Source organism: Loxodonta africana, chromosome 13 (assembly GCF_030014295.1).
Source record: "Loxodonta africana isolate mLoxAfr1 chromosome 13, mLoxAfr1.hap2, whole genome shotgun sequence".
Taxonomy (NCBI): domain Eukaryota; kingdom Metazoa; phylum Chordata; class Mammalia; order Proboscidea; family Elephantidae; genus Loxodonta; species Loxodonta africana.
In genome coordinates, this window is record NC_087354.1 from 26,504,131 (window position 1) to 26,527,292 (window position 23,162).

The window sequence follows — 23,162 nt, forward strand, 5'->3', positions numbered from 1 at the left end:
TCAGTGAAATTGAAAATATACAAATAAAGCAGAATCCATGATTCTAAAAGTCCTTGAAAAGATCAACAAAAATGATAAACATTTAGCCCCCCGTAAAAACAGTGAGAAGATACAAGTTACAAAAATAATTAAAGAGGGACCCTTACAAAGTGTAGCAGAATCTTGTTATTAGGTGCTATCAAGTCAATTTTTACTCATTGCAATGCACCTGACAGAGTAGAACTGCCCCATAGGGTTTTCTTGCTTTAATTTTTACAAAAGCAAATCGCCTGATCCTTCTCCCACAAAGCCACTAGGTGGGTTTGAACACCAACCTTCTGGTTAGCAGTTGATTGCTTAATACTTTGACATATGAATGTTATTGTTAATGAGTATTATTAACAACTATATGCCAATAAATAGATTCTTAGAAAGACGAAAATCACCAAAACTTACTCAAGAAGGCTTAGAAAATTGGATACTGCCAATTTTAACTAAAGAAATTAAATTAATAATTAAAAATCTCCCAACAAATAAAAATCTAGGCACAAATAGCTTTGCTGATGAGTTCTACCAAACTTCTAAGAAATTAAATAATGCTAATGTTAAATTATTTCAGAAAATAGCAGAGAAATAGTTTACAATTCATTTCATGGGGCCAGTGTTATCCTGATACTAAAAGCAGAAAAACATCATAAGAAAAGAAAACTACAGACTAATATCTCTCACAAACACTTAAGCAAAAGTCCTTCATAAAATATTAAACTAAATCTAGCAACATCGTGATAAAGCATTTATTTCATTAATGCAAGGTTGGTTTAATATCAAAAATCAAACAATGCTAAACTCCTTGTTAATAAAGGACAAAAATTACATAATCTTCTTAATAGATGCAGAAAAAGCATTTGAAAAAATTCAACACCTCTTCAAAATAAAAGCTCACGCGAAAATAAGAATAGAAAAAAATCCCTCAACCTGAAATTGAGCAACCATAAAAAGTTCAGTAGCTAATATTCTACTCAATGATGAAAGACTGAGCGCTTCTCCATAAGATCAGGAACAAGGCAAGAATGTTTGCACCCACTTCATCACTTCTTTTCTACATTGTACTGGATGCTCTGAGGAAGGAAAAGTGTTAAAGACAGGCAGATTGGAAACAAGTAAAAAATGTCCTTATTCACAGGTGATATGATATTTTATGTAAATGGTTCCAAATAATCTACAATATAAACTACTGGAACTAATAAGCAAGTTTAGCAGGGTAACAAGATACATGATCAATATAAAATATTTTTTTCTATATACTAAAAAAACCCAAAAACCAAACCCACTACTGTCGAGTCGATTCCGACTCATAGCGACCCTGTAGGACAGAGTAGAACTGCCCCATAGAGTTTCCAGGGAGCGCCTGGTGGATTTGAACTACTGACCTTTATGGTTAGCAGCCATAACACTTAACCACTACGCCACCAGGGTTTCCTTCTATATACTAGCAATGAAAAATGCATAAATTAAGAAGATAATTTTATTTGCAATAGTATTAAAAAAGATCAAATATTTAGGAATAAATTTAACAAAAAAAAATTCAGTATCTGTACCCTGGAAATTGCAAAATATTTGTTGAAAGAACTTAAAGGAGACCTAAATAAGTGGAGAGATATAACAAGTTTATGAATACAAGACTCAATATTTTAATTTAAGATGACCATTCTCCTTGAGTTGTTCAATAGATTCAATGCAATTCCTATAAAAATCCCAGCAGATTTTTGTTGTTGTTGATATTGACAAGCTGATCTTAAAATATATATGGAAATGCATAGGAACTGGAATACCAAAAATAATTTTATAAGAGAAGAATAAAGTTGGAGGATTTACTTCACCTGAATTTAAAACTTACTACAAAGCTATGGTAACCAAGAAAGAGTGGTATTAGCATAATGATAGACATATAGATCAATGGAACAGAATAGAGCAGAAATACACTTGCACATTGATGGCTAGTTGGTTTTTGACAAAGATTTCAAGGCAATTCAATGTAGTAAAGGATAGTCTGTCTACATAGTCACATGGGACAACTTAGTTAATTGGCAAAGTTCATGTTCCCCACCCTAGTGAAGTGAGTAGCTCCGGAGTCTCAAAATCTTGTGAATGGCCATTTAAGGTACAACTATTTGTCTCCACTCATCTGGAACAAAAGAGTAAGAGGGTGACCAAAATCACAGGGAAGAAAGAAATCTGCAAGGCTGATAGCTGACAGGAGCTACCACCTCAATTACCCTGAGACAGAAAGAAGTAGATGATGCCCAGCTACCACCACTGACCTATCTGACCAGGGGCACAATAGATGATCCTGGTTAGAGTGGGAAAAAATTCAGAACAAAACTCAAATGCTTAAAAATGGCTGGGCTAACTGGACCATCTGTGACTAGAGGGCTCTCTGAGACTGTCACCCTCAGATGCTCTTTAAACTTTGAACCAAAAATACCCACTGAGATCACGTTTTAGAAGAAAAGCAGAGTGACACACAAAATAAAGGATATTACCTGTTAGACTGGTGCTTTACTAAAAACAAAAATCTTCTCCACACATCTGTATGAGTCCAAAAGGTCAACATTTAGTCCAAAGCAAGATGAAAAGATAAAGGGGCAGGGAAACTAGAGTACTGGAAATGGAACAGCTAGAACACATTTAACAAGAATGCTGACAAAATTTGAAAAATGTAATTAATCTCTGTCATGGATTGAATTGTGTCCCCCCAAAAGTATGTGTCAACTTGGTTAGGCCATGATTCCTAGTATTGTGTGGTTGCCCTCCATTTTGTGATTGTAATTTTATGTTTAGAGGATTAGGGTGGGATTGTAACACCACCCTTACTCAGGTCACCTCCCTGATCCAAGGTAAAGGGAGTTTCCCTGGGGTGTGGCCTGCATCACCTTTTATCTCAAAAGATGAAAGGGAAGCAAGCAGAGAGTTGGGGGCCTCATACCACCGAGAAAGCAGCCCCAGGAGCAGAGCATGTCCTTTGGACCTGGGGTACCTGAGCCTGAGAAGCTCCTCAACCAGGGGAAGATTGAAGACAAGGACCTTCCTCCAGAGCCCACAGAGAGAGAAAGACTTCCCCTGGAGCCGACACCCAGAATTTGGACTTTTAGCCTACTTTTACTCTGAGGAAATGAATTTCTCTTTGTTAAAGCCATCCACTTGCAGTTTTTCTGTTACAGCAGCACTAGGTATCTAAGACAATGTCATTGATCAATTTGTGTGGAAATTATCAAAGTGGTACCTAACTTGCTATGTAAACTTTCACCAAAAATACAATAAAATATTATTTGAAAAAAAAAGGGTAGTCTGTCCAACAAACAGTGTTAGAACAATTGCATAGCCTCATGGAAAAAGATGAACTTAGACTCTTCCCTTTCACCACACAAAAAATTTAACTTAAAATGGATCATAGACCTAAGTGTAAGAACAAAATTATAAAACTTGCAGAGTACAAGCTATTTTTTGATTAGTCAAAGCTGCCTTAGATAGGACCAAATACACAAACTATGAAAGAAAAAAGTGATAAATTGGACTTCATCAAACTTAAACACTTTTGCTCTTAAAGGACACCGTTAAGGTGTAAAGACAAGCCATAGACTGGGAGAAAATATTTGCAAATCATGTTTCTTATACAGGACTTGTACCTAGAATATAAAGAATTTTTGAAACTCAATAAGTGAAAAACAAAAACAAAAACAGAGGGCAAAATATTTGAACACCTCACCAAAAACAATGTATGAATGTAAAGAAATATTGAGTATCATTATTCATTAGGTAATTGCAAAGTAAAACCACAATGGAATAGCTGTACATACCCACTAAACAAACAAACAAAAAAACCCATTGTCATCGCTGATTCTGACTCATACATACTCACTAGAATTGCTATAACCAAATAGACTGAAAATACCAAGTGTTACGAAGGAGATGTAGAAACTGGAATCCTCATTTATCATTGATGGGAATGTAAAATAGCACAGCCACTTTGGAAAACACTTCGGCAGATCCTTTAAATCCTAAATATACTTATATCATACAATGCAACAATTCCATTCCTATGAATCTCCCCAAGAGTTGTGAAAACATATATCTACGTGAAGACTGAGTGTTCACAGCAGCCACATACGTCTTTCAACTGGTGAATGGATAAACAAACTACACTATATTCAAACAATGGGAAACTACTTAGCAATAAAAGGGGAAGAGCTACTCAATCATAAAACAACATGGGTGAACTTTAAAAACATGCTAAGGGGAAGAAGTCAGAAACAAATAATATGGTTTAATTCATATAAAATTTCTGGAAAATGCAAGACTATAGAGTCAGAAAGGAGATCAGAGATTGACGGGGCAGGGCGTGACTGCAAAAGGGCATGAGAGAACTTTTTAGGGTGATGAAAGTGTTCTAAAGCTGGATTTGTAGTGATGACTGCCTGACTGTATACATTTATTAAAAACCATTCAAATGTACACTTCAATAAACCTCATAAATATTTAAAGACCCAAATATTTATTAATTGCCTATCTTGTGCCAAACACTGTGATAGGTATTTATGTAACAAGGCTGAATAAAGCATGGACTTAAAAAATGATAGGAAGAGAGGCAGATAATCAGGATCTGAAAACACAGCATAATAAGCACAAGAATAGAAATACTATGTGGTAAAACAGAAAGGCTCAATTAACTCAGTTTGTGCAGGGTGGGGTAGATGATCCTGGCTGGAGTCAACAGACAAAGTTTTGAGGGGTGAATGTGATAGCTACATTAGGACGTTCCATAAGAAAAGCATATGCCGTGGGATGATTGTCAATTTAAATCTGATACCAAGAGAAACCCGAAGCAGTTGAATGGCATGGATTCTGCATTAATTAAAACTTGAGCTTCAAGGAACTTTAATTGCAGGTTATGAATAACAGTAAATTGAGGAGAGAGTAATTGAAATCAGGTCTTCTGCACTGCTGCCTGGAGAATATATCTTTTTAGTCATTCAGGTGACATTTCCTGGCATTGATCCCCTTCATAAATTTCTCCTTTTGAGGAGCTGCAAAGATAATTATTGTGGATAACACTTACACAGTGCTGAGCATCTACCAGACACCATTCTAAGTGCTCTATACGCATTAGTTCATTTAATCTTCCTAACGACTCTACGTACATCCTAGAATAATGCCCACCACATGGAAGGCACTTAACAAATATTTGTTGAATGAATATAGATACATTTAATAACATCCCATTCCATATATGAGGGAACGAGATACAGAGGTTAAGTAAATTGACTAAGGTTACATAGTTAGCAAGATCTAGGATTTGAACCAGTCTGTCTATTTGGCACCAGAATCCACACTTTAAGATTCTGACCTCAGGGATCTTATATTTCAAGGTCTGTGCTGTATTGGAGAGAAACAGAACAATGGGTTAGACTGCTCTGCAATTTAGAGTTAAAAAAAAAAAGGTAAAGCAAGAATACATCTTTGTTTGGAGCTTGGAAAATAGAGGGCTTCCAAGCTAAAAGAAAGGAAACACACAAGGCAGATGGAGACTTTTTTTTTTTAGATCTTGGAAAGTTGAATATTTAAGCAGAGTGATTTTTCCCTTCGCCAAACTTGAACTCATCAGCAAACCCCACTAAGAACAGTGCAATAATAATGATAATAATAGCACACTTTTATTAGGGTTTAAGTGCTTTGCATTAATCACATCGCACAAGGTAAATACTACTGACACCACCCCTCCTTTTTAGGAAGACAAAACTGAGGGACAGACAAGCTAAATAAACCTTGAAGTCAAGCTACAAAGTCTGACCCACCCACACCTTTGCCATGTGTTTAATCTAGAGGAAAGAGAAGACGTTTGAACCCTGGAGGGTGGACTGTATGGAGCTTGCATTGCTTTGGTAGACCTTCTTCCAGGGAATGAACTCTGGGCCAGGGATGATCTAGTGCACTCTCAGCCAGCATGTCTTTGAGAGCTCCATCTTCTCTGAATTTGGGAAAGCAGACAGGGCTGGGAAGATTCAGCAGAAAGGAAACGAGTTAAAATTGAGCTCAGGCTTCTAAAATGTGCCTTGAAACCAGAATTGTTGAATCAGAATCAACACTTCCCCCTGCCTCTGCTACTCCTTGGTAGAAAGGATTCAGTGTCTAGGTGCAAGCAGAAGACTCATTCCGAGGCCAGCTCTGGACTGGTCTCTAATTGTCTGCCAGAGGGCTTTGCTGAGGCCATGCTAAGTGACAGCTACCATGCTATGCCCTAGCCTTATATGTAGTTTATCTCATTTATTCTTTGCAACAACCCTTATGTTGTTGTTTTTGTTAGGTGTCTTCGAGTCTGAATTGACTCATGACACCCTCATGTGGCAGAGTTGAGATGCCCCATAGGGTTGTCCTAGGCTGTAATCTTTATGGGAGCATTTTTCCCTGTCTTTCTCCTGTGGAGATGCTGGGTGAGTTTGGACCACTTGTCGGCTAGTGGCTGAGTACTTAACCGTTGTGACACCAGGGCTCCAAATAAAACCAAACCCATTGCTGTGGAGTTGATGCCGACTCATAGCGACCTTACTAGAGAGACATAAATTCTCCCTCTTACAGAAGAGAGGCTGAGGTAATCTGAAGGCACACAGCAAGTAAATGGGGGAACCAGACTCTTAGCCCTGGTCTCTCTGGCTCTAACCTGCCTGCCTTTAACCCCTCTGCTATGATGTCTGGTATTTAGTCCAAGCAGGGTTCTAGGTTGCTGTGGCATTCTCTTCTCCTGAATAAAGCCTTTAATTGGCATTCTGAAGTCTACTTTCAAAAAATGAGAAAAAGCAGAAAGAAGTGAGCTTTTCTTGGGATAGGTTTATAATAATTATAAATAATAGTGTAATATATTGGATGCTTATTGCACATTGGGAGCCCTGGTGGTACAGTGGTTAAGAGCTATGGCTGATAACCAAACTGTCAGCAGTTCGAATCCACCAGCCACTTCTTGGCAACCCTATGTGGCAGTTCTACTCTATCCTATAGGGTCACTATGAGTTGGAATCAACTCGGTGACAATGGGTTTTTTTTTTTTTTTTGGAGGGGGGTTGCACATTCGATCTCTATGTCTCTGAGACTCTAATACTCCATTTAGAAGGCAGTTTTTGCAGCCTTTAAGCTCATGTGATCTGAATTTAGAACACCTATGTTGAAATTCTGAATTTGTCCTCACTAGTTCTATGATCTTTGAAAAGGTACTTAACTTGTCTGGCCTCTACTTTATCTATAAAATAGGGTAAGAATAGAACTTGACCTCAAAAGACTTACGATGATTGAGTTAAGGCTTGTGAAACACTAGTGAGCAGTCAGTGAATAGATCTCTACTCTAATTTTCAAATTATGGAAACTGAGGTTAAGCTTAAGGGCCCAGAACAAGTGGCAAGGAAAGAGCTGAATGCTATCTTTCTGTCTATCTCTTAGGGAGCACCGGAGCAAGGCACAAATGAATTAATTCATCTATAAAACCAAAACAAACCGAACTAGTTGCTGTGGACTCGATTCTGACACATGACAACCCCGTGTGTCAGAGTAGAACTGTGATCCTTTGTTGCTGTCTTTGCTGTTGTGTGCCACCGACTCAATTCCAACTTACAGGGACTCTATAGGACAGAGTCTAACTGCCCCATAGGGGCTGTAATCTTTATGAGAGCAGATTGCCAGGTCTTTTCTCCTGAGGTGCAACCGATGGATTGGAACAGTTGACCTTTCAGTTAGCATCTTCTGAGCACTTTTGGGTGGATTTGAACTATCACCCTTTCGGTTGGTAACTGAACACTTAAGAGTTTGCGCCACCCAAGGACTCCAGAGTTCATCTATTGCCTATTCATTAACAAAAGAGACAACGTCTACTTTAGAATAGCTGTCATTGTCATTCCTCCCTCTGGCATAGATCAATTTATGTGAAATCTAAAGGGAAATGAGGTGATGGAATAAGGCGATTATTGTAAATGTCATAGTTCAGGAGTCTATCATTTAATGAGTGAGTAACTGTCACTGTGGAGACATAAGAGGGTACTCCAATTTCACCTTGTAAATCCCACATCCTCCAGGTCCCAGGGAAGGGAACATAGCTAGTAAAGCTCTCTAGGATACACACAATTAATTTGAATGTGTGGTCATTTGGACAGGAGCTGTACTATCTGCCAAAACCAGGTTCACTTAAGTAAGAAATGAGAGATCATTTAAAAGATGTAAGATTAAATTTTTTTGCGATAAGGTAGAAATTGATAAAGCCATTTTCAAGTACCTCAATCACTTTAGTTGCAGCATGTATAAATAGTACACCTATGTCTAGTTGTTTTAGCAGCCCTTTAAGGGCCTGAGCTAGGAAAAAATTTATTTCAGCAAATAGTTATGGAGTACCCTCTGTGAGCTTCATGTGAAGTATTTTCCTGTGTATAAGACACAGACCCTACCCTCATGGAACTTCTAGTCTGCAGGGGAGATAGAAAATAAACAACTAATTCCATAAGTGGAAACCCTGGTGGTGCAGTGGTTAAGGGCTATGTCTGCTAACCAAAAGTTCGGCAGTTCAAATCCACCAGGTGCTCCCTGGAAATCTATGGGGCAGTTCTACTCTGTGCTATAAGGTCGCTATGCGTCAGAATCCACTCGACAGCAATGGGTTTGTTTGTTTTGGTTTTGGTAATTACATAAACAATGATTTAAATGGAATTTACCTTAAACTTAATTTAATTTAATTATAATGTGATAAACATGTTGAAGGAGAAAAATAAGGTGGAGGGGTCACAGGAAGAGAGGGACAATAAAGTCTACAGTGAGATAAAGTAAGAGGCAATTGTGGAAGATAGTATTAGCCTATAGATCTGGAGCCTGTGTGTGAATGTAGAGAACATATGAAATTATATTAATAGTGATGTTAACACAGTCAATTCTTATTATTCATGATAGTTACGTTCTATAAAGTCACCAACCAAAACCAAACCTGTTGTCATCGACTCGATTCTGACTCACAGAGACCCTATAGAATAGAGTAGAACTGCCCCCATAAGAATTCCAAGGAGCAGCTGGCGGATTCCAACTGCTGACCTTTTGGTTAGCAGCTGAGCTCTTAATGTGCCACCAGGGCTCCATAAAGTCACCATGAACTGTACCAACCTTGTTCGACCTCAGCTGGGAACGTGCACATCAGGTACTCAGTTTTTTTGCTGTTCTGTGCACGTACGTGACTGTGAACGAACGCAAAACAGCACACGGATTGGCTTTGGGGTTACAAATAAATTTTAGAGAGTTGGAAAATTTATAAATATGAAATCTGTAAATAATAAGAATCAACTGTATATCTTCTATAACACATAATTTATAATATAATTACTAATTATATTAACTCTTACATTAATATAATTAAATGTTACATTAAACATAAGAAGACTTAGAACAACAGTGATTAAGAGATATGCTCAATATTCTAGAAATTAATGACACATGCATTTCTTAAAAAGAATTCCTTATTTCATATACTCATCAACTTATTCTGCTTCCCTACCCTACCCTCAGTTTTTCCAAATGCCTGAAGTTTCGTTGTTTATCATTTAATGTACATAACTTTATATTCAGTGCTGGTTTGTGCATATTCTGTCAGCACTGAAAAAAGAGAACCCTTATTGTTACTCTCATGAAATTCTGAAGCTGTCTAAGCTCAGTAAGTCCCTGGGTGGTGTATACAGTCAGTGCACTCAGCTGATGTTGGATTGATGTTTCAAATCCACCCAGCAGTGCTATGGAAGAAAAGCCTGGCAAGCTGCTTCCATAAAAATCACAGCTAAAAAAAAGAACCTTATGGAGCAGTTCTACTCTGTAATACATGGGGATGCCATGGGTCAGAATGACTCGACCGGAACAGATTTGATTTTGGGTCTAAGCTCAGTATTTCTGCTGAATCGGCACCTTCGACAGGGTGGACTGGTGGTAGGGGGCCTCCTTTCTATCTGTGGGCAGATGGCAAGGATCTACACATGTTTTCTAAACAGGTATTAAGTGGCTACATATAAAGCCTTTCCACCGGTGGTGCAGTAGTTAAGAGCTATGGCTGTTAACTCAAAGACTGGCAGTTCAAATCCACCAGCCGCTCTTTAGAAATCCTGTGGAGCAGTTCTCCTCTTCATACAGGGCTAGTATGAGTCAGAACTGACTCCCGACAGCAAAAGATTGTTGCAGGATAAAGTGGAATACACAGACCCAGAGACGATGGGTTTGTAGAGGTTTTATCATTAGCGAATCTCAGATTTATGGGTCAGAGACCCAGACTAAAGAGCTCATTTCGGTAATTACATACTCTTAGAAGACAAGTGAACTTTATATATACTTTTTGCTCAAGAATTACCAAGTGCTCCTTGTGGCCTTCGGAGATAAGTTATCAGTCCTTAGGCTGACCTTTAAGGCTAAGAAACAGGGAGGTGGGGTGGAGTCACTCTACCAGTCTTAGGTCCACGTGGAATCTATGGTTTTCATGGGGCTCAATGCAGCTTCAACACCATATGAGGCCAAATATGTGTGCACGGTGTATATCCAAAGTGAGGTAGAAGATAGAGTTGAAAGATTATGGTCATTGGAGTTGGGCAGGTCAGAGTTTGAATCCCATTTCAGCCACTTTGTAGTTGTGTGATTTTAGGTTAGTATTATTATTATTATTTTCTAACCTTTCTAAGCCTCAGTCTCCTCATTGGCAAAAATGATAAAACAAATGGTATCCATTACTTAGGGTTGATATAAGATTCATAATAGCATGTGCTAAGTATTCGATAGATGATGTAAATATAGACATGCATATAGATATAGGTATGTGTTGAGAAGCTATTTTTCAGGTGTGTATCCCCAGTCACTCACAACTCATCATAGTTTGATTTTTTATTGTAGACTCTTGCCAAGATCCTTGATAAGCTAGCACCGGCATTCACAATGGGCAGCTGCAGCTTCCTCGTGGAGAAATCCCGAGCCTCCACGGCCAGGGTTGTGGTGTGGCGAGAAATGGGGGTGTCCAGAAGCTATACCATGGAGAACAGCTTCTGTGGCTGCAACCAAGGCCCCTATAAGGTATGTGAGGCTCTGGGACACCCATGCTTTCTGTCCAGCAGTACTCAACTGTAATGGGGGCTATGAAAGAATCTTTGATCCCATTCTCTCACCCGACAGGGAAGGCTCCAAGCTGCATCTGTCTCAGCTTCTTGCTTGAAGAAGAACTGGTTCAATGATTGCCTTCACCTGCAGCATAATATGTTTTAGTCCTAGAAGCAAAGTGCGCATGCCTTCTGATCTAGCTCTTCTATCAGCTGCCTTGACTAGCAAGCAGCAGGAAGCCTCCGCTTTACACGCACCCCAGCTTTTATCGAATATCTGCCTCTATTACATACACTGGTATCTGTTTCTTGCCTTTTGCAACAAGTGGACCAGTCCCTGATGGATCAAAAGGGCCTAGGTTGGTCTATAGATATTGTCAATGCATACTGTGTGTCTCTGTCTTCCATGCAGGAGCCCTGGTGGTGCAATGGTTAAGTGCTAACCCAGAGCTTGGCAGATTGAACCTACCAGCTGTTCCGTGGGAGACAGATGTGGCAGTCTGCTTCCGTAAAGACTTACAGCCTTGGAAACCCTGCGGGGCAGTTGCACTCTGTTCTGTAGGGTCTCTGTATGTCGGAATTTGACTCAACGGCAGTGGGTTTTGGAGTTTGGGCCTTCTGTGCTGATCCACATCAGCAGCTCCCTATGTCATCGTGCTGTTACCAGAGCACGCTGAAGTGTGTGTGTGTGTGTGTGTGTGGTGTGGGTCTTCCCAGGATGAGAGGCCTGGGACTCACACTCCAGTGTTGAGGGAAAGGGCTCTTGTATAAATCACCTTCTTTCTGTAGCTATATTAACTGCTTGAGCAGCTGGAGAGCGGCTAGGGCAGGCTGTTCTGATTGCTCTTCTCACTGGAGAGCGGCTAGGGCAGGCTGTTCTGATTGCTCTTCTCACTCCCCTAAAGGAGCATAAATAAGGGACATTGTGACAGTGCCAGGGTACTAGACTCTTTTCAGTTTGTTAGGCAAACTGACAGACTACTCTTTGGTGACTTCCATTCGACCCCAAGATACCTGGACCTCACCAGCATTAAAGCTCATTGTGTTGGCTTTGACACTATCCTGGAACAGCCAGAAAGTGCCTGGCATCTGTGCACAATTTGGAGCTTAGAGAATCTGTTCAGTATAAAAAGGAGGACAGGGAGTGACAGGCAGTGAACATCATGGAACTTTCCACCTGGCCAAAGAGTTTTTCAATAGAGAGCTTCTGAACCACCTATTTTGACCCATTAATTCTCTCCAATAGCCAGTTAGTTCTTCTAGGCAGTTGCTTGAAAGAATTGTTTGTTACTGAATTAATCAACTATTGGGGGGAATTGTTTCTTATTTACCCACATTATTGTAGATGTAGAATGAGAAGAATGAGATCATTAGATGGACAGGGAATTGGGCATCAAAAAACCTTACCGTTCCACTTACCAGCAGTGGCGGAAGTTACTCATCTCTATGAATCTGTGCATTTCAAACAGATGAATTTCCAGTGATTATATGGATTCTTCCCCTCCCTACTACACAAAATTCTTTAAATGCCAAAAGAGAATGGGTATGTCAATGCACTTTGGGATTAGATCATCCAGAATCTGTTCACTGTCTTGGCATTCAAAACCCCTAAGATCAGAAAGGTAAGCCTGGAATATTGCGGCTCTGCGGCTTTATGGCTATAGACTTGTACCTCTCTCTCTAGCTGTATGCCTCTTGGTGGAAAGGGGCCAGGCACTTGTTGGAAAGACAACTCCATGTAACTCTTCACAGATTTATTGGATTGGCGACTTTCATAGGTTTTGTTTCTCCAAGCACCAGTTCAGGCTAACAGTTTCTAGTCACGTAAGTACCAATGCCATTCACAATAAATCAACTAGAAACTCCAAGTCCTTGGAAGCTGTCGTTTGAAAACGAACTGACTCAGTTTCAGGCCATTATCAACTCTTCATCTTCCATGCAAACTGCAGGGTGGCTGCTGGAAATGACAGCATGAAAGAGGCTTGCCCAATGTGATGGCTTTCAGGTATCATTCAATATTTGCCCTGGGAAATTTTCCACATGATCTTTGCAGGGAGTCTTGATAAGGAAAAATGGAGAAAGAACTGGTTAGAGAAAGCCCTAACAGTGCCAGATCTGAGTTTTGCTTTAACAATCCCGTCCTTTATATGAAACACCTCTCCAAATGTATTGGTTTTCTCCTTTTCTTTGTTTTTCTGTCTTTCCAAACATTGTTGAGTCACTGACCAGAATTGTAGACAATAAGCAAGGGGATGGTGAGTAATTTTACATATAGGAAGGCCCACCGCAGGGGAAGAAAGCCAGTCTGGGGTTCGGTGTTTTGGTGATTTCGTTGGAGGTATATAATGAAGTCTATGAGCTATAAAGTAGTATAGAAATTTCCATCCTGAACATATTGCAAATGATTTCTGTACATTGGGAAGCCAAGTCCCAGTTGGGTCCTCCAGTTATTATTCTAAGGTCATCTTTCCATTTTTTGTTTAGCATTCCCATTTATCCAAAAGATGGAGGATAGTTAAATACACCCACGAGGAGCATTCTTTCCTTCCTTCATAAGAATATAAATATTTTTGCAGTTTCTCTGGTTAATGCAGCTTTAAAGTAGTTCCAATCCTTTCTCCCCCACCACACTAAGTACCTGATATGTTAGCATCGAAATGAAATATCATTTCTTACAGTGACATTTATGTTGGAACTGCGTTAAAGAACAAAAGCTATTACCTTCAAATAATTATTAGTAATATGATATTTTCACTTCTATTTTCCAGTCTATAATAAATTCTTTAATAAATTCTCCTGCTTTTATTTCTTTGGGTTAGAGTCTCTACCACTAGGACATACACTTAGATCCATAATTCCTATTTAATGTGGAAGTCCCACCCACTGAGAGATTTACTTTACCTATTAGTGACTGGCCCAAAGCTATTGAGGCTAGTGAATGGAAAAGCCAAAAACGAATGATGTATCCTTCTGGGGCTCATTTTTAAGAGGAGTCCACTCTACGTGGACAACTGTGTGCTTCACACTGAGTGTTTGTGACCTGGGGTCATATACATTGTGTATCTGCATTTATGAAGGCATGTGGATGGGCCCCATGAGCTTCTTGTGGCTTAGGACGATAATGTGAATACCGTGCCCCCCCCACCCCCGCCTTCTCCCCACTACCCACCACCAAACAGACCATTGACATGCTGCTTGGCAACATTGCTGACTTGTGAGACTGCAAAGTGGGTCCTAGTCAGAGGAAGGACAAAAGATGGGTGACTCACCTGAGGTTTGAAGGAGTGACTCAACTGGTGTTTAAATTCCAAATTGCAAATTGCCTCCTTTCTATTGTGGACACTCCCTACAATTCATCTTCTACCACCAACAGAGAGACCTTTGACTAACCCAAACCTACTCAAGTGACAACACTGCCCATAATCCTTTAAGATGTCTTCATTATGTTTAAATAAAATCCAAGTCCTTTTCATGACACGTGTAAGGCCTTTTTCAATTTCCTCATTCATTTTTTATACTTAATACCTAGCATAATATATAAAATAAAAACCAGTTGCCCTTGAGTCAATTCTGATTCGTGGAGACCCCATGTGTGTCAGAGTGGAACTGTGCTTCATAGGGCTTTTTTCAGTGACTGATTTTTAGAAGTCGGTCATCAAGCTTTTTTTTCAGGAACCTCTGGGTAGACTTGAACCTCCAACATTTCAGTTAGCAGACAAGTGCAATAACCATTTATACCATGTGGGGACTCCAGCATGAATAGAGTAGACATTAAAAATGTTTGATGACTGAATGAATGAAATAATAGGTGAACAAATGAGCAAAAGATGATTCCCAGGCAGGATCGATGGTAATTATCTATGTCCATGTATAACTAGATAAAGGGAAGAAACCATCACGGTCTTAGTACGATTAGAAAACATTTCAAGATGGCAATGATGAGAGGATAAGAGTTGTTGCTCTGGGTGGAAATGGAACATGTGTGTGGGTGAGAGGGAAATGCGTAAGAACGCAGTGCTGCGGCCTCTCAGACCTGTCACTGTATACGTGATTTGAGAGCATCTAATGGATCCTTTCCCAGAGTAAAGCAATTCTAGTCCAGGTGTGGAATCTCACATGGCCGCATTCTGATAGCAGATGACAATTAGCCAGCAAAACTTCCATTACATACACGGTGGATGCTGTGATGCACCTTCGAGATCCAGGCCCTCATTTCCTCGGCTGCCCCCAGCTGTGTCCATCACCAGACACTGACTTCAGATGAAGGAAACTGCCTGGCCCAGAATTATGCCCCCTCCCTAGGTTCAGCGAAAAAGAGGAAGACCCTCAACAATAGGGATTGATACAGTGGCTGCAACCGTGGGCTCAAACATAGCAAGGGTTGTGAGGATGGCACAGGACCAGGAAGTATCTCATTTTGTTGTACTACACAGCACCTAATGATAACCCCAGGGGCAGCCTGCTTCCAGTGTCTGGTCCATGTTAGGGTAGAAAGTCCTGGCCTCCTGGCCTCACCGGGGACAACTCCGAAGGGCCGTCCGTGTCTGGTCCATGTTAGGGTAGAAAGTCCTGGCCTCCTGGCCTCACCGGGGACAACTCCGAAGGGCCGTCCGAGCTCCAGAGCTCCCTGCAGGATCAGCAGGGGCCTCTGTTGCAACTGCACGGCGCTTCAGGTTCCCCCTCTGCCCAACCCAGGGCTTCAGGTTCCCCCTCTGCCCAACCCAGGGCTTCAAACCCCTGCTGATAATTTGCATTTTTAACAAGTTCCCTCTGGAGAATTTGCATTTCTAACAAATTCCCAGGCCATGGTCAGGGAGCAAGTCTGAGAACCACTAGTAGAACAGTGGATCTCAAAATTTATTATATGTAAGAATCACCAAATCTTGTTAAAATGTAGATTCTGACTGAGTATATCTGGGGGTGGATATGCAGATTATCAGCAGGGGTTAGAACTGGGACAAACTGGTTCAGAGCCCTGAGCCAGTCTTGCTTTCCTCGCCACTCCCAGGTGTTGTTCCGGTGGGGGAGCCCTCCCCTAAATTTCTTCTGCATGCAAATCTCAGAGTCTCAGAGGCTGCTTCCTGGGGAAATTGACTTAGAACAGTGTTTGTAAAAGGCTTGCATTAAAAAACATAAATGTTGGAACTAAGCACTTAGACTGTTGAAGATGATTTGATACGGGTGGATTTCATGTAAGAAATTAAATCATCTGAACTCGGCTTGAAGTCTCTCAGTGGCCCCTTACCCACACTCACTTCACCTTAGCTGTTTAGGGAACAAGGCCGCCAGACAGAACTACAGGCTTTGCAGCTCAGCAAAGTGCTTCTTGCACTGGAGGTCTAGTGCTTCTGTGGTAGAAGAGAGCCTGGGCCAGGCAAGAAAGGACAGGATATATAGACCCAAGGACCACAGGAAGACTTATTCCTGCCCTCATATTGCTACGCTATGAAGCCCCAAGTAAACCACACATGCTTTCGTTGCTGTGTTTTCTTCATTTGTAGAACAGTTATAATAGATCTTGTTTTCTCCTTATCTCATGACCAGGAAAATGAGGAATTTTACATTTTCTTGAAACATCCCGGAAGACAATTATGAGAGTCATGCTATGAATGCTGATTAACACTGCTTGAATGTTATAATACTCAATGTCCTTAAGGTCGTAATAATAACAAACACTTCTATGGTACTTGCTGTGTGCTAAGCCCTTTAAATATATTAAAGGATTCCATCTTTGCCACCACACTACAAAGTAGGTTTTATTATCCTCATCTCCATGCTACAAATGAGAAAGCGGAGAGGTTAGGTAACTTGCTCAAGGTCACATAGCTAGTAAGTTTTAGAGCCAGGATTTGAACCCTGGCAGGTCTGGCACTGGGATCTTTGCTTTTACCCCCATGTTTTCTGCCTAGTAGAATGTGGTTGGTGAAAGGAGTCCTGGGCTTTGGAAACAGGAGACCTAGCTTCCACTCCTGGCTGCCACTAACTGCACCTGCAGCAACAAGTGAGTCACTTAACCTGTCTGACTCTCAGTTTTCTTGTGTATAAAAGGGAGATATGATTTGAGCTAAGAGATGGACATGATTCCTGCTAAATTATGCCTAACTAAGGCTGCATGAGGAGCCCTGGTGGTGCAGTGGGTAAGAGCTCGGCTGCTAACCGAAAGTTGGCAGTTCGAATCTATCAGCTACTCCTTGGAAACTCAACGGGGCAGTTCTACACTGTGCTAAAGAGTTACTGCGTGTATTGGGTACCCAAGGAGCTTGTGCAGCAGGTTTTTGAAACCTCTAAAAATCTTATGCAACGTGTTCTAGGTATGTGCATTTTTCCAGGGAGAAAGCACTTTGGTTTCTTAGCTTCAGCTAGTTGTCAGTGACTTTAGCTTTTCTATCTGCCCCTGTCCCCTAATCCTATTGTGGCCTGTCTTTTTGTTTTACTTCTCCAAATAGTAAATAAAGAGGGCTACAAAGAATGTAATAAGTATGAAATGGCCACTTTCTATCAGCAGGAGAAAAACCACCAATTGAAGCTTGTATTAGGCAACCTCCTGCCTTGCTTTTCATGTTAATTTCTTACTTTCTAGTGTTTTCTTCTCTTTTCCCATCAGACACACTGCTCTCATGTAGCACTTTGGACTTGCACAGCTCTCATCGAGGTCACATTTCCTCCCCAAAAGTGTTTTAAGTTGCACAATTGCTTCTGTCCCAGGACACACACATGTGTGCATGCATGGATGAGTTGATTTTGGTTCATAATGACCCCATGTGACAGCATACAACTGCCCAATAGGGCTTTGTTGGATGTAATCTTTATGGGAGCAGATCTCCAGGTCTCTCTCCAGTGAAGCACACACCACCAACAACAACCTCACACACATATACAGAAACATGCATACATACCAATGCTTCTCAATCATAGATTTATATAAGGAAGCACAGCTTTTTGTTCAGTGTGGGCTCCTGGGCTAGACAAGGGTTCCAAGGCAAACACTACATTCAGTAGTCCAGTGACCTTGAGACCTTGGCTTGCCTGACCTGTATGAGCATTTATTGTAAAAATGGTGCTCCTCATATTTCCTACTTCACAAAGACGCTGTGAAGACTGATTGAGCTACTGCCTGTAAAATAGTTACCACTGTTTGCATAGTAAACCCTCTGTCTTAGGCTGGATTCTCTAGAGAAGCAAAACCACTAAAGCATATATGTATATCCTCATGCGGTTGTAGAGGCTGGGACGTTCCAAGTCCACGGGTCAGGATAGAGGCTTCTCCTGATTCACGTAGCAGTAGGGGCCTGGTGAACCCAAGATTGGCAAGCAAGATCGAAGGTAAGCTGCTAGCTCAAGGCCCAAGAACCAGAGGTCAGACAAACAGTAGCCAGCTGCAGGATCTAGCACTAGCAAAAAAGCCCCTGAGCCTTGCCAGAATGCCCACTTATATTCAATGCAGGCCGCACACCCAAGGAAGCTCTCTTTCAAATGATTGGCTACTCACAGCAAATCCCATCAAGGGGGTGATCACATACCACATCTCAACAGGGAAGTGATCACAATATTATATGACTGTCAAAACATCGAGAATCGTGGCTCATCCAATTTGACACAGAATCTTAACCATCACATCTGCCATACATGTTGATTCTTTATTATAGATTTTATTATTCTTGGTTGTATGTGATAATTATTAATGGTGGTTTTCTTTTTGCATTTTAAACAAAGATGGTTGGACCCTGACTCTTAACTAAAAGTGTCTTATTCAGATATACTTCATCTCTCAGAAGTCACTTTGATGTTTTGCAGGTAGCCTCCTATTGGAATATAACTCCTTTTGAACTTTGCATGAGGTGAGGGGGGTGGCTTATTTTCATTAATGTACTCTGATGAATGTTATCGTGTGCCATGGAGTCAATTCAGGCTCATAGGAACCCTATAGGACAGAGCAGAACTGCTCCATAGGGCTTCCTAGGCTGTAATCTTTACCAGAGCAGATTGCCAGCTCTTTTCTCCCCTGGGGACATTGGTGAGTCCTAACTGCTGAACTTTCAGTTAGCAGCCAAGTGCTTAACCATTGTGTCGCCAGGGCTCCTAATCTGAGGTATAGTGTTTCTTCAAGTTGAATGCGTGTGAGAATCACCTGGGGAGCATATACAATACAGATTTCTGAACCCAGCATTCAGATTTACTGTATCTGGGGGACGGCCCAGGAATAGATAGTTTTTACCAAATACCTCTGGTGATTCAGATTCTCGTGGCCCAGTGGCTGATCACTAAGAGACTCTGAGATAGGGCACTCAGACATAAAAGGCAAGATGGTTTTGAAACTGGCTTTTGTTTTTGTTTTCTTGCTCCTGATATCCCCTTTGGCATATGAAGAATCTTCCATGGCTTTTGTCACAGAGCCTCAAATTATCCACCTTCACCCACCCTTTTCTTTTCTTTTTTTTTGAAGGAGATTTCATTGGTGTCTTTAGGTTGTTGGTTTAGTTCTCCTACAAGAGTCGTATTTAAAAACTCTAGAACCCAGTGAGAATTTAAATACGTTTTTATTTCTCTGTTTTTCCTGGCTGCAGAGACACCCCAAGGTCAGAATTTCTTAAATTTCTATCTTTGAACAATTCCCTTTATGTGGCCTTTAGGAAATCTAGAAACACATATAATTATGTACAAAATGGTTTGTTTGGTTTTGTGTGCATTCTTCTGGGGAGAGTACCCATAGTTTTAAAGATTCTTAAAGGGTGGGTCATCCCAAGAAGATTAAGAGCCCATGCCTTTGTTTGTTGAATCCAAGATCTCCAGAGGGCCCTTAACAGCTTCCTAGTTTCTGCTCTGGAAGGGTTTGTGTTGACTTTGTGAAATCAAATGGAGTCTGTAAGTTGCCATTTCTGTCTACTTATCAATTAGTACAAGAACAATGATGTATCATATTAAGTGTGTTTTGGATTAATTTCAGTCTAAATCTTTTGTGATTGCCTACCACACTATTCTCTTTAGAATGCTTCCCTCAGGTGGTTGTGGACCAGCAGCATCCAGCTTACCTGGGACTTGCTAGAAATGCAGACTCTCAGGCCCCATCCACTGAATCAGAATCTGCATTTTAACAAGGTCCCTAGGTGACCCAAGTGTACCGATTTAAAGCACTGTTGGCCATCAGGGAGTCCATCAGCAATTGATCATGAAGATGGCACAGGACTGGGCATTGGTTCACTCCGTTGTGCATAGGGTCGCCATGAGCCAGGGCCATCTCCACAGCAGCTAATAACTGGTCATCAGAGAGGCAAGGTAGGTTGGAAAGGATTAGAGGCCAAGAAAGAGAAGTTGGGGAGCTCTAACTTTTCTATGATGGGGAGGACTTCCTTCTTAGAATTTCTGTGAGCTAGAATGAAATATATAAGTGTGATCTAGGAGTTGAAAGTGGTCTCCGGTATGACACATTTTGTTGATCTGTGCCAACATTTTAATGCTGGATCAGTTTTTCTTTACTTCCGTATTCCCTACAGCCTTCCCCTCTCTAGGGCTTAGAAAAGAGAAGGACAATTTTCCAAATGCCCGTTTTGCAGTTGGAATGCCACTTTGTTCCTTGGTAGATAAAAATATGAAATCCAGATGCTAATATATCATTTTAGTCTGAACCAATTCTGAATCATTCATGTCAATACTCTATCCCTTTAATGTGACTCAACAGGTGTTGGCTTGCTGTATTCTCTTTCTCACACTTTTTTTAAACCCCTTTGTATGTGATCTCAGAGTTGGTTAACTCACTGTGGGCTTAATGATATAGTGAAATATTGTCCTCATTCCAGAGCCCTCAATTTCATAATGTCTGTCAGTATTATGATAAAATATTAAAAAGAATAAAGTAAAAATCAAGAGGCAGTGATGCTAATAACATGGCCAGCAGGAGTCTTTCCTGGGGTTACTGAAGCCTCAGAAGTTGTGAATTTTAAATGCCCATTGCAGAAAATGGTTCTTTTTATCAAAAATAAGGAAGGAATTTGGCACTTGGGATAATCCAACGAGCCTCAAATGACCTGTGATCCTTTAAAAATAATTTGACTTCAAACAACCAATAAGAAATGATGGTTTATCTCTCCAATTCTTTCTCTCCCCATGTGATCAATGTAAATGCAATAAACCACATACCCTTAGGGAACAGACACATAAAACTAAAGAAGATATTGATTTAATCCAAGGTTTTACCTGGCTTGTGGCATAAGGAAAAATGGACTAGTCCTGTCTGGGATGCTTTTCTTGGGTCCCTGGTGCGTGACTGAATTCCTTGGAGAGGCATCTCTATCCTACTATGCTGAGAAAGGCACAGTCCAAGTTATGAAGGGTTATCTGGAGGGCATTCTCATCCTAAAAGCCATGCTAGAAATTTATCTTTGAAATGGAATGGACCCTGAGCCGCAGTACCCTCCTTGACTATGAGGGGCAGATGTTTGTTCAAGTCCTCCTGCCAATGCTTCAACATTATCCGTCACTTCTTCACTTCAATAAAGCTTTTTCTTGTTTGTTCATTTGTTAGTTGTGGTTGTCTCTGCCTTTGATTCTTGGTAACCGCATGCAAATTGGAAAAAAAGCACTACCTGGTCCCGCACCATTCCCATGATCGGTCATGGGTTTGACCACTGTGATATATAGGGTTTTCATTGGCTAATTTTCAGAGGTAGATCACCAAGCCTTTCTTCTAGTCCATCATAGTCTGGAAGCTCCACTAAAACCTGTCCAGCATCATAGCGACATGCAAGCTTCCACTGACAGATGAATGGTGGCTGTCTATGGAGTTTATTGGTCGAGAGTTGAACCAGGATCACTTGCTTGGAAGACTAGGATTCTACCTAGTCTTGGGAATGAGCCACCAATGCTTCATTCCCATAGAGTAGTCTCAGAGAGTTCTATTTCTAAGCACAAGCAGTAATTCTCTTTATACACCTGTGTTCCCTGAATATAAATGAGAAGAGGGTATTTTAGAGTACTTTGAACTCTGTTGTGAGAAAGTGAGCATTAAATGTTTTTATATAGGTTTATAATTGTTTTCATCAATTAGTCAACATATATTTATTAGATATCTATTTTGTTTTAAGCTAAAGTTTGTGACTGGAGATATACATAGAAAAGTTAAATGTACTTAGCCAATTCTGAATACATGGTGATTTCGTCTTCCTTCTTCAATCATTTTTTATTTCATTCATCATTCAATAAGCCTTTCTTAACATTCAGACAATATGTTAGGTGCCAAGAATATGATGGAGAGTAGAATTGACAGCTTCCTGCTCTCCTGGAGTTTATAGTCAAGCAAAAAGGAAGATAAGTAAACAATAGCAGCAACAAGTAATATGGAAAGAACTGGGTGCTATCAGGGAACACAGAAGAAGGAAATGATGGTTCAGGCCTTCAGGAAATGTTGATTGAGTTGAGTAGGAATCATATACCAGTTGGTTGTCAAACTGAAAAAGGTAACTTATCTGGATAAAATAGAAGATAATTGTTTGACAGTAGGCCAGTGTCCAGAAGTTCTTGGTTTTTCTTTCATCCTACTTGTATCTTGTTTTATTATTTCTAAAACTCACCAGTATGGAATTCCATACCAGGGGTATACATCATGCTCAGTCTGAGTACACTAGAATCCTTAAGAAGTATTCTCCTACTTCTTATTACAGCATGCCCTCTTTAGGACCACACCAATATATACTACAGGTGTTTCTGTGGGGTTTATAGCTAACCATAACTCCCTGCCACTACTCGTCTGATAGTTTGTCATTCTGTGGTGTCTTGAATGTTGCCATGATGCTGGAGACTATGCCACCGATATTTCAAATACCAACAGGGTCACTCAAGGTGGACAGTTTCAGCGGAACTTCTAACTAAGACAGACTAGGGAAAAAGGCCTTGTAATCTACTTCTGAAAATTAGCCAGTGAAAACCCAATGGATCACAACAGAATACTATCCAACTTAGTACTGCGAGCTGGGCCCCTTAGGTTGGAAGACTCTCAAAATATACATGGCCGCAACTATGGACTAGAGCACACCAACTGTCATGTAGGTG

General features: G+C 40.6%; 1 protein-coding gene across 2 annotated transcripts in view; it reads left to right on the top strand.

Moving 5' to 3' along the window:
• AGBL1 (AGBL carboxypeptidase 1) overlaps window positions 1-23,162 on the top strand; it is a 968,506-nt gene that overhangs the window by 496,478 nt on the left and 448,866 nt on the right. For both annotated transcript variants that reach the window (XM_023552843.2, XM_064267104.1), the window contains exon 19: window positions 10,921-11,097. In XM_023552843.2, the coding sequence (XP_023408611.2) occupies window positions 10,921-11,097 (177 nt within the window). The remainder of the gene's footprint in view (window positions 1-10,920; window positions 11,098-23,162) is intronic.